The sequence below is a fragment of the Trachypithecus francoisi genome, unplaced genomic scaffold, assembly GCF_009764315.1.
Source record: "Trachypithecus francoisi isolate TF-2019V2 unplaced genomic scaffold, Tfra_2.0 Lachesis_group11, whole genome shotgun sequence".
Taxonomy (NCBI): Eukaryota; Metazoa; Chordata; class Mammalia; order Primates; family Cercopithecidae; genus Trachypithecus; species Trachypithecus francoisi.
The window spans coordinates 128,139,224-128,150,213 of record NW_022681456.1 but is presented as its reverse complement, the minus strand read 5'-3'; the positions used below and the strand labels follow the sequence as shown (position 1 = coordinate 128,150,213).

Below are 10,990 nucleotides of genomic sequence, written 5' to 3'. Positions count from 1 at the left end.
TAGACCGGGAATTACACTGCCGGGGGTCTCTGCCTGGTTCTGACATGGAAACATGATCGCAGGCATTCAGTTCTTGTCTTCCACAGTCACAAATTATTTGGCCTCACCTCAATTTTGTAGGAAGAGTATAAAAATTATACCTTTAAAATATTTGTGGTATACCAGTTCAACTCCTAAGACTTTGAGAGACGGATTTCAGAAACATCTGGAGTTGATATGTCCTCTGTTTCAATGTGAAGCTAAGTTTATGGCCCATCTTTTCTGACACACATTTTTTTAAAAAGACCATAGAATATCATAGCTCAGAGGGCATATTGTGTTCTGAGGTGTTAACTTTACAATGTTAAGAACCTGAGTTTTAATTTGTGCCAAGAAGGAAGGCAAAACTTAGGGGCTCCATAACTTAAGCACGATGGAGAACACAGCCAGGAGGCACTGCCAGAGGTAAAGAAGAAGCTGGGGAATATAGTCAAAAACACGTTAGTGGATGAAGAATCTTTCTGGCAAGGTGGGGATGGGTGGGCTGAAGAAGTAAGGCTGACAGGGAACTCACTGGTAACAGTCTTTGTGTGTACGGCCTCAGAAAATGGCCAACAATCTTTTTCTAAATCAACTTAAATTAATGTGATTTCGGCCGGGCGCGGTGGCTCAAGCCTGTAATCCCAGCACTTTGGGAGGCCGAGGCGGGCGGATCACGAGGTCAGGAGATCGAGACCCTCCTGGCTAACACGGTGAAACCCCGTCTCTACTAAAAAAAAATACAAAAACTAGCCGGGCGCAGTGGCGGGCGCCTGTAGTCCCAGCTACTCGGAGGCTGAGGCGGGAGAATGGCGGGAATCCGGGAGGCGGAGCTTGCGGTGAGCCGAGATCGTGCCACTGCACTCCAGCCTGGGCGACACAGCGAGACTCCGTCTCAAAAAAAAAAAAAAAATTAATGTGATTTCATCTGAGGAAAGAAGGAAAACAGATTAGATGACAGTACGTGGTATGGTTATTTGGGAAGAATTTTCACCAGGCAAAATTCTAAAATATTAGACTAGGTTCCTATTGGGAAGATGCGCACTTTTCCTAGCAGTTATTATAAACGGGATAAATACCTATGTCGGTGGATTTGACCAGGGGTTGTCCAACCACCTGGTGGAAGGTCCTTTGACCCTGCTCTCTCAAACATAGCTATGAACTCAGCTCCCAGTTTGCTGTGCCAGTTCCGAGGCAAGATGCTGCCACCTAGCGTCTCCTGTTCTCACGCGCAGTAGCACTTAACTGCCTACATAACATTTTGATTAGAAAAGCCCTGATAATGTAGTCTGTCCTTCAGTCAGACAAAATAGGCCTAAACGCTAAGGCCATGTGGAAAATGGAATCAATGTTAAATTGTTTCTTGAATTAAAATATTCTTTTGAGAAGAATGTAAGAGCAGTCAGCATAGCACTGAATCATGAAAATCCAGAGTTCACGAACTACATCACCCATGGGTCGACTATGTAAACAGCTAGAGAATATGCAGGGAACGTGTTCTCAGTGTCTTTAATGTACAGACATAGACCCAAGCAGTGGAATATACAAGCAAAGAAATTGTAGCTCAAGGCCAGGCCCGGTGGCTCACGCCTGTAATCCCAGCACTCTGGGAGACTGAGGCAGGTGGATCATGAGGTCAGCAGATCGAGACCATCCTGGCTAACATGGTGAAACCCCGTCTCTACTAAAAATACAAAAAAATTAGCTGGTCATGGTGGCAGGCGCCTGTAGTCCCAGCTACTCAGGAGGCTGAGGCAGGAGAATGGTGTGAACCTGGGAGGCGGAGCTTGCAGTGAGCCGAGATTGCGCCACTGCACTCCAGCCTGGGCGACAGAGCGAGACTCCGTTTCAAAAAAAGAAAAAAGAAATTATAGATCAACGTAAGAACCAATTTTCTAGCATTCAGAACTGTCTACAATACGTAGGATTTCCTAATGATTGGAAGTATCCAGATACAAGTTGGAATACTTGTGGGAAAGGTGAAGAAGGCATTCAAACGAGCAAAACAGTTCATTGAAACATAGTTTCATCCAAGACTCTGAGAACCTTGAAGGCAGCATTTTCACTACTGTGTCCTGTGTGTAGGCTCGTGCCTGGTATGGAGTACAGGTACTCACTTGGCGGTCTGTTGAATGAGTAAATACATTCTCTTACAATTTCCCAGGAGGAAGAAAAGTAGCCCAAACAGAAGTTAGACAAGTTGAGAACAAAAAGAGCAGCCTCTGACATTTAGAAACTGGCCTGGTACTCACAGCTAAGGCATGTTGTTATTCTGATGAACCTAAACTATCTCACAGAAAACCAACCTCTGACAAGGTTATTCTGAGACTACAATAAAATGAGACAAAACAAGGTCATTTCATAATTGTGTCTAAGAACAGAAAAAAATAAGGTCACTGTGTCACCCACAGGACACCAAACACCACTTCTCTCAGCCAGATGAACCACTGCTTCTGTTTTGCTAATTACAGCTTATCCTCAGCTACACTTCCCTCTCTGTAGATAAGATTTATGAACATGCCAAATCATAGAATTGCCCCTGCTTTCTGACAGCATCCAATGAGAGTGAAATCCTAACTCCTCAGACCCGCCCCCAAATCCCCAAAGCCCAAATCCTACAGAAAGTTCTTTCTTGCACCCTCCTACCGGGACACCCCATAGTTCCTCAGCAGGTGTGTGCTCTCTGGCTGCCATAAGTAATGAACCTAATTTGTTTAACTTACAGGGTTGCTCCTGGTGGTCTTTGGCCAAAGGGCACTGACCAAGTAAATGCTAAGAAAAAAAAGTTACGTCCCTACCTCCAAGTACACTATAAATACCGTATGAATCCTAGCCTGTGAGGGTTGTATTAGGCATAGAAGACCTCTTGAAAGAGGAGAGGCCTTACGTATTAACACCCTCCAGCATTTACTGAGGTTGACTATGTGCCGGGCATCATCCCAAACACTTTACAAGCATTACTTCATCCAGTTCTCACAACAGCCTTCTACGGTAGACACTATTATCATCACCATTTTATAGATGAGGAAACAGCAGCACAGAGAGCTTAAGCAACCTGCTCAAGTGAAACAGCTGGTAAATGCTGGCGCCAGGAATCACCCTGGACATCTGACTCCAGAGCCCATGCTTCAAATAGAGTTTTCAAGAGAGAGGAATACGAGTGTGTGTTCTAGGTGAGGCAGAAAGGCATATGCAAAGGCATGGGGGCCAAGAAGGAACTCCTTTACCCAGCAAGCTTCTTGATTCCCTTAAACTGTATAAAATCTTCACAATCCCTTCTCCACATACCTCTTACTGCTGGGTCCTGGTTCCCGTAAGGCTGGTTCCAGGACCAGGTGCAGGGGTTTGGGGCAACACAATTTAAATGGCTTTGATTCTGCCATCTTTGTTTTAGTGATAAAAACCATGTTCCAACGTTGTTTCTACCCATACCTGGGTTTTCTCATCTCTCCAAAGCCTGATATGGCACAGATGGGTGTGGCTGGGGGATATAAAATCCTCCTTCCCTTCATTAACATCTACTTATCTTTCTATCTTCACATTCAAATGTCAGTCCCCAGGAAAGCCTTCCATAATTCCCGAGGACAGGTGAAATCCCTCTGTCAGAGCCTCACAGTGGCCTGAACTTCCCCTTCAGGAAACGTCATCATTCTTGTCATTACAGTTCATTACATCTTCCCTGCTAGACTTTAAGTCCCATGAGAGCAGAGGCCATGACTGACTTGTTCAGTCCCTGGCACGCCACAAGAATTCAGAGTTGTGAACTAGAAGGGGAGTGGGGAAACTAATTAGTGGCAGAGTTTCAGGGACAACCAGGTTCATTCTTTTTCGTTCCTACTGCAAGCCCTTGCTTCTTCTCAAGGCATCTTGATCCCTGCTACTGTATTTTCCTGACCCAAACTCAAAAATCATCTTCAGTCAGGTCAGACGTTGCCTAGAGAAATATAGCTGTGCTCCATCCGGTCTTTTTCTTTCAACGAGAGTCTGATTGGTCTTTCATAAACTTCACCTTCTGAAAAGTGAACCTTCCCTCTCTGGTGAGTTATCCAAGGTCACACTGAATCAAACAGCAAAGCCGGGAATAAAATTCACATCAGCTGGCTCCCAAGTTGAGGCTTGATCTTCTTCTTAAGGAATAAAGTGGAGGAAATGAGCTTGCATGCTGATTCTCTGAGACTGTTCATCAAAAGCGGGCTTATAATGCCTACAGCTTCCACATGTTATCTAGGAGACATTAAAGCGTAATGAGCCCTTCAGGAAAAGGTATTTTTAAAAAGGAACAGGAAAACACAAGTGCAGTCTGGATGTATAATCAATATTGCAAAGATGATTTAATTAAATTCTGGATGGTGACTCTCCTTAAGCTGGTTTACAATCATGAAGTCAGCATAAGCCACAGAGTCAGAATCAGCTTACCATATAACCTCTTGGTAGAGGGCCCAGCAATGCTAAGAAGCTGCAGAAAACACAAATGTCTTTGGCATAAAACCTATGTTCCAATCTTATGAAAAGCCACTTAAAAATAAGTAAGACAGTGCTAAATTCTTAGATACACAGCCACACAGTGAGAGAATTCTAATAGCCAGGTTCTTGGCCTGTAGTGCTGAGAAACGAAAGCCAAGCAATTAAAGCTGAGAAAATGGATTACATAATTTTACAGCAGGAGACTCGGATCATTTACAAGGAATTTATTGTTTGGGTTTAGAAATAACTGAGACATCCTTTTACCTGGGATGGATCAAGCAGAGCTCAATATAGGAAGGAGACAGGAGGAAAGAAACATGAGTTCCCAAACCACCTTCCATCCTAGAGTTTCTGAAAACATGAGAAGTAAACTACCACTGCTAAAAAGTGAAGGATAAAAGATCAACTTCCAACTTCTCTCTTGGATATTTAGGGCTCACCTCTCCCTGCATATATTACTCACACTAATCAAGCAGCCTGCAAATAATTATGTATTTCATAGTTCTTTGAAACGTTCATTTCTTCCATCTGTGTTGCCCCAAGTAACATCATGAAATGATTCATAAGAAAGTGTGGCAGACTATCTCGTATCACCAAAACTCTTCCTGCAGAGTGCAAAGGGATAAAAATAACTAAAATCACTTTGTTAAAGTTTCTAACCAAAACTAATTCTTGACGAGGGTTTTGTTTTTCCTTTCCTTGCTACTTTTCATTACCTTTTATCTCTTTTACAAGTACAGAGTGTATAATTTCATCTAGAAATTGACTGTCTCTTTGTTTTAAGCAAAAGAAAATATTTGAAAATAAACAAATAATCCTTAAGCAGAGTGGAAAATCTGGAGGCTACACAAGTAGGATCACCGTAATATTGTTTCTCATGTTATTCCTAGCAATTTGGGAGATAATCACAAAACACTCGAATGGCTACAGAATAGAATTTGTAAGGATGTAGCACTTCTAGATCAACAATCAAAGCTCAACTGAATTTTTATCACAATGAGTCAATCATTCTGCCCCTCGTTTCTCTCAGTTTGAACATGAGGATAGCCTTTGATGCCATCCTTGCTTGCCAAAGGTTCAATAGAATGTTTAACTCGCTTCAACAGGAATGATGGTAGACACAGTGCGCGTGGCTGAAGGTTAGATGGACTGTAGGAAGGATACTCCTTGGGTGAAAGTAGACACACCCTACAGAGCTGCTCCTCTGAGCCAGCGGAGCACACCAAGAATAAAAAATGCTGCAGGTGCCAACTCTTGGCCTGTTTGGGGAATTTTTTCTTTTTATAATAGCACACAGTAAACGATTTTTCCCACAGATCAGCTATTTCTAATGATTCCCGTTTGATTAGCTATTGCTCATGATGCTTCAAACTAAGAACAAGAGACTTCCCCCATCTGCAAGTGGGGTACATATGAGTTACAGGCAACAAACTCCTTGGGTCCACTAAGATTGAGCTGAAAACTTAGGTTTAAATAATACAAAGTGGAGATGAGATACATATATCACAGAAACAAATATATGATATACACAGACAACCAAGAACTGCTAATGGAGAGCTTTAATCATCACATGTAAAAGCAATACATTCATATATCAAAATTGGCTCCAAATTCTTTCTCATCATCACCATCAACAGTCTAGAAATGAAATGACACACTAATATAAAACTTTCCTGTTTATAACTAAAAGATTTATGAAACTGTTTTTTATAAATACATTTTCTTTTTTTACCCTGAGGCTGGTATCACCAAAGTGAAAAAGAAAAGTCATTTTCAGCTGGAATGTATTCAATATAGAGTTTTAAAAACCATTTATCATTATTTTAGAGTGATTTCTATTCATTCTTCCCACCCACTCTATGTGATGATAACAGGAAAAGATGGCAAATGGTTATGTCCAGTATTATTATATACTGGTCATATAATTCTCAAATGCACTGATCATATGATTCTCAATTTAATCTACTTACCAAAACAAAGAAATAAAGTTTTAACATCCATTAACTCTATACTCTCATATTTTAAAATATGTATCAAAATCAGTTCTCTCTTATAAAAGAGGGGTTGGCAGTACATTCTCAGACCAAACAACAACAACAAGCCCCAAGAAACCAGTACAGTACTTTCTTACAATGGCTACTGCAGCGCATTCTACATATTTCATGTAAGCCAACTAGGTGAGGTCAAAGTTCGCAGAGATTGCCTAACAAATACTTAACTCTGGGCCCCTAGTCACCTTGAGATAAGATCTGCAAATGTCTAAAAGAAAAACAACTCCCAAATGCTGCAACAGTTATTCCATTTAAGTGCTGAGAGAGGTATGCATATTAAACTTGAAAAAAGATAGCCATGTTAAAGGGAGGACTATTTTAATGTGGTTTTTTGGTATGTAAATAACAAATAAATAGAAAAAAAGATTTTCAAAACCTGAATTCCTAATGTCTCTAACATTGTTTTTTGTGAACAGGTTTACAGCCATGGTGTGCTGCCTCTCACAAGGCAGCCTAGTGACTCTGCCTCCAATTATTTTCATGATAATCTCTAGATGCTTTTTAAAGTGCTTTTTCTAAATATTCTCAGCACTTCATCTAAACCAGCAGTTGGGTTGCATACCTGAGTCAGGAGACCTCTGTTGCCACTTTGTTTCAAAGTATTGTACATGCAATGTTCTAGGTACTACTTACCTCCCACTGCACAATTACACACATGCTGGGCTATAATGGAAATCTGGGATGGATGGCACTTGAAGAATTACGATCCCTAATCTGTCCACACTCTTTACTTTTATTATTTGTAGATGCCTTTGTAATACAAATGATTTAAGTGAGCAATATAAGCATAGACACCGGGATTTTTTTAAGAAGTTAAATTGTGTTCACTAACTGTCAGCCAGAAGTGGGTAAGGATAATAGAGAGAAAATTCAGTATTAGAAAGAGTTAAGAGAAAAGCTTTCTGAAAAAGGCTTGGTACATGTGCTGTCTTTTAAAGGTAGAATCATAGAGAATCAGGCCGGGCACAGTGGCTCATGCCTGTAATCTCAGCACTTTGGGAGGCTGAGGCAGGCGGATCACCTGAGGTCAGGAGTTCGAGATCAGCCTGGCCAACATGACAAAACCCCGTCTCTACTAAAAATACAAAAATTAGCTGGGCATGGTGGTATGCACCTGTAGTACCAGTAACTGAGGAAGCTGAGGCAGGAGAACTGCTTGAACTCGGGAGGTGGGGGTTGCAGTGAGCTGAGATTGCACCACTGCACTGCAGCCTGGGCAACAGAGCAAGACTCTACCAAAAAAAAAAAAAAAAAAAGAAGAAGGAAGGAGGGAGGGAGGGAAGAAAGGGAAGAAGGGAGGGAAACAGAGGAGAGGAGAGAGGAAGAGAAGGGGAAGAGAAAGGGAAAAGAAGAGAAAAGGAGAAGAGAAAAGTAGAAGAGAAAAGAAGAGGAAGAGAAGAGGAAGAGAAGGGGAAGAGAAAGGGAAAAGAAGAGAAAAGGAGAAGAGAAAAGTAGAAGAGAAAAGAAGAGGAAGAGAAGAGGAAGAGAAGGGGAAGAGAAGGGGAAAAGAGAAAAGGAGAAGAGAAGAGGAAAAGAAGAGGAAGAGGAGAGGAAGAGGAGAGGAAGAGGAGAGAAGAGGAGAAAAGAAAGAAAATCAGTGTGAGAGACTCTTAACCATCACATGGGCAATTCCCCATCCGGTACTTAACTCCTATACAACATGCCTGCCAAACTGCTGTCTCGCCTCTGCTAGAATACCTTTCGGGGAAGGAAGCTGTCCCAACACTTCTCATCTTCCTTACAATGGAACAGCAAAAGAGATGCAACAGGTAAACAAATGTCCACTACACATGATTAAGAATCATATCTAACTTTTCAAGAGAGTAGGCTGTCAATAGCTACTTCAAAGGAGAAACCAGATTCGCCTCAAGCATCCCATGCTTTCTATAATGTTTCAAAATGGAGAGATACAAATTTGAAATATTAATTTTAGAAATCATTGTTGAATAGCTGTGTGTGCTGCAGAGGGGAAGGTAAAAAATAAATCTTAGAAGTGATCACTGTACGGACTCTTTGGAAAACAAAAGGAAAATAAACATTTGAATAATAATTTAGAGTTTCACTTTGAAGATGCAATAAACACCTTGCACAGCAAGTCGTGGTGTAAGAATCCAAGAACCCTGATGGATGAAGTGTAGGCTAATGATATTTTGCAGCAATGATCAATTCAGATGTAGGAGACAGAGGAGAATGACAGGAGCAAGTCTGAGGCTGCAGCCTGCTATCCTAAGGCAACCGGAAAGCAGGACACTCTACCTTGATTTTCTCCTCCTGACTTGTTTGACAGCACTGCAAATAATTGCCTTGTTTCTGATTTCTCTCAAGGTGCTCAGACTGTTTCAGAGTTTCAAATCCCCCCTTCAGAAGACCAACAAAGTAACAAATGGATTGGTGGATGATACTACTACCCGAATTCGATTTACAAAAGATCAGTTCCTCTAAAGGGACACATTTATGTCTGTATATTTTTTTCAACATTTATACGAATAAGTCCATTTAAACTAAAATCATTTATCCTGATAACACACGTGTAAACCTTAAAGATCTCAATGACCACATTAGTTGAGACTCAGCTGATTCCATTTTGAATGGTATCTTTCACCCCTACATATTAAAACATCAATGATAACAATTTTTAACAAACAAGACTACAAGAAACAGGCAAAAACAAAACAACAAAAACCAACCTTAAAGTCAGTATGTCTTTTTATATGGAGGCCACTTGTTTTTCATATCTGTTTCAAAAGTATCAGATAATTAACATTTAGTGGCTAGATGACTGAAGAGCAAATCTTCCTGCAAAAAAGAATAAAGCTTCCTTGACCACTGAGATTTGGAAGTGAAATCAATGAAAGTCTATCAAGTACTCAGGATAGATTTGGTTGGCATCAAAAACCACAAAGATCTTTGGGTTCCAGGTATCATCCACACAGCTGTCATATAAATTCACATAGCTCCCGTCTTTGGAAGGAGGTCGCATGTATTTGGAGTCTCCGTTTATGTAATCTCCAATTAGCACTCGAGCAAGAAACATAGATTTATATGTTCTAAACAGATGCCGCTGTTGCAAGCTGACACCATGAATTTGGAATGTGTTTCCATGCTTTATGTCATCTTTGCAGAAACGACTGGAATAAGCAGCATCTCTAGCAAAATAGGTTCCTTAAACAAAGAGGACCAAGAAAAGCCAAGATTACTCCGAAGAATATATTAAAAACAAGCAAAAACATTTTGTCAGGAGAATAGATGCATAGAATTGTATAATAAAAGTAGATGTGGAATTTCTTCATTCGCAGATCTTTAAGAGAAGAACAGAAATCCATCTGTTATGGACAGCTGTGGTATAGACTACCATAGGAATAGATTTGCTGGTACATAGCAGCCCTCACCACCAACACCATCCCCTGCCCCCACCAAAATATAGCTACCAGACTTCTGTTTTTAAAATAAATCTTACAAAGAAACCAATGAATAAAACTGATAAAACTGGTTCAATGATTAAAAGTGTGGCTGGACCTGAGTTTTGTTCTGTTTTTTTGAGATGGAGTCTTGCTCTGTCTCCCAAGCTGGAGAGCAGTGCCATGATCTCAGCTCACTGCAACCTCCGCCTCCCAGGTTCAAGTAAGTGATTCTACAGGCGCGTGCCACCATGCCCAACTAATTTTTATGTTTTTTTAGTAGAGACAGGGTTTCACCATGTTGGCCAGGCTAATCTTGAACTCTCGACCTCAGGTGATCCACCTGCCTCGGCCTCCCCAAGTGCTGGGATTACAGGCGTGAGCCACCATGCCCGGCCCTGAGTTTTACTGCTTGGCCCTCCCTCCTGTTTCGGTTTCCTTCCACCACTTCCTCACCCTGCTCCAGCAAAGCTCTGGAGAGCACAGTGGAAACTGATGGCCTACAAGGATTCTTTTAAACCCCAAGAAACCATATTTCTATGATGTGGGATAACAATTCAATAATATTTCTGGAAACAATAGAATCCCATATCCATGAAAAGATTTCGGAGAGAGTAGAATGCCATTCATCTCTGAGCATTCCAAAACAAAAACGATTTTACTGGCTCACTGCCTGCACATGAAAGTTCAACAAAGCAGCCAGCTCTTCTGAAATGGTAGACACAAGAGATAGACACCATTAAGGGCATTCTTACTCTAAAAAAAGTGGAAGTGAATTGCAAAGTCTCATAGTTACCTAACACTGACGGGATTTATGTAACACCTTCTGACCTCCTTACAGTTAAATAAGTGGAATGGCCTTTGTAGTAGTTATTTTAAAATTAATTTACATTTTCAAAATGTAGCATATCCTGATCCTAAATAGTAGTCAGTTCTCTTGCTGGAGGTAAGGTACAAAGTAAGGACCAGACAATGGAATGTACATCCCGTTCCTTTCCCCTCACCTCTCTCCTTAATTTGCTTGAGTACCAGACATAAATTGAAAAACCTGGATTTTCA

At 41.1% G+C, this 10,990-nt stretch overlaps 1 protein-coding gene across 13 annotated transcripts in view; it reads right to left on the bottom strand.

Annotated features, from left to right (window-relative positions):
• Positions 1 to 6,023: 6,023 nt before the first annotated feature.
• Positions 6,024 to 10,990, bottom strand: part of PARP11 (poly(ADP-ribose) polymerase family member 11) — a 55,412-nt gene continuing 50,445 nt past the window's right edge. For 9 of the 13 annotated variants that reach the window (XM_033223174.1, XM_033223177.1, XM_033223176.1 and 6 more), the window contains one exon: positions 8,999 to 9,695. In XM_033223174.1, the coding sequence (XP_033079065.1) occupies positions 9,379 to 9,695 (317 nt within the window). In that variant the 3' untranslated portion in view covers positions 8,999 to 9,378. Of the gene's footprint in view, positions 9,696 to 10,990 lie in introns of all 13 variants that reach the window. The other 4 variants (XM_033223173.1, XM_033223181.1, XM_033223182.1 and 1 more) reach the window with 2 other exon arrangements.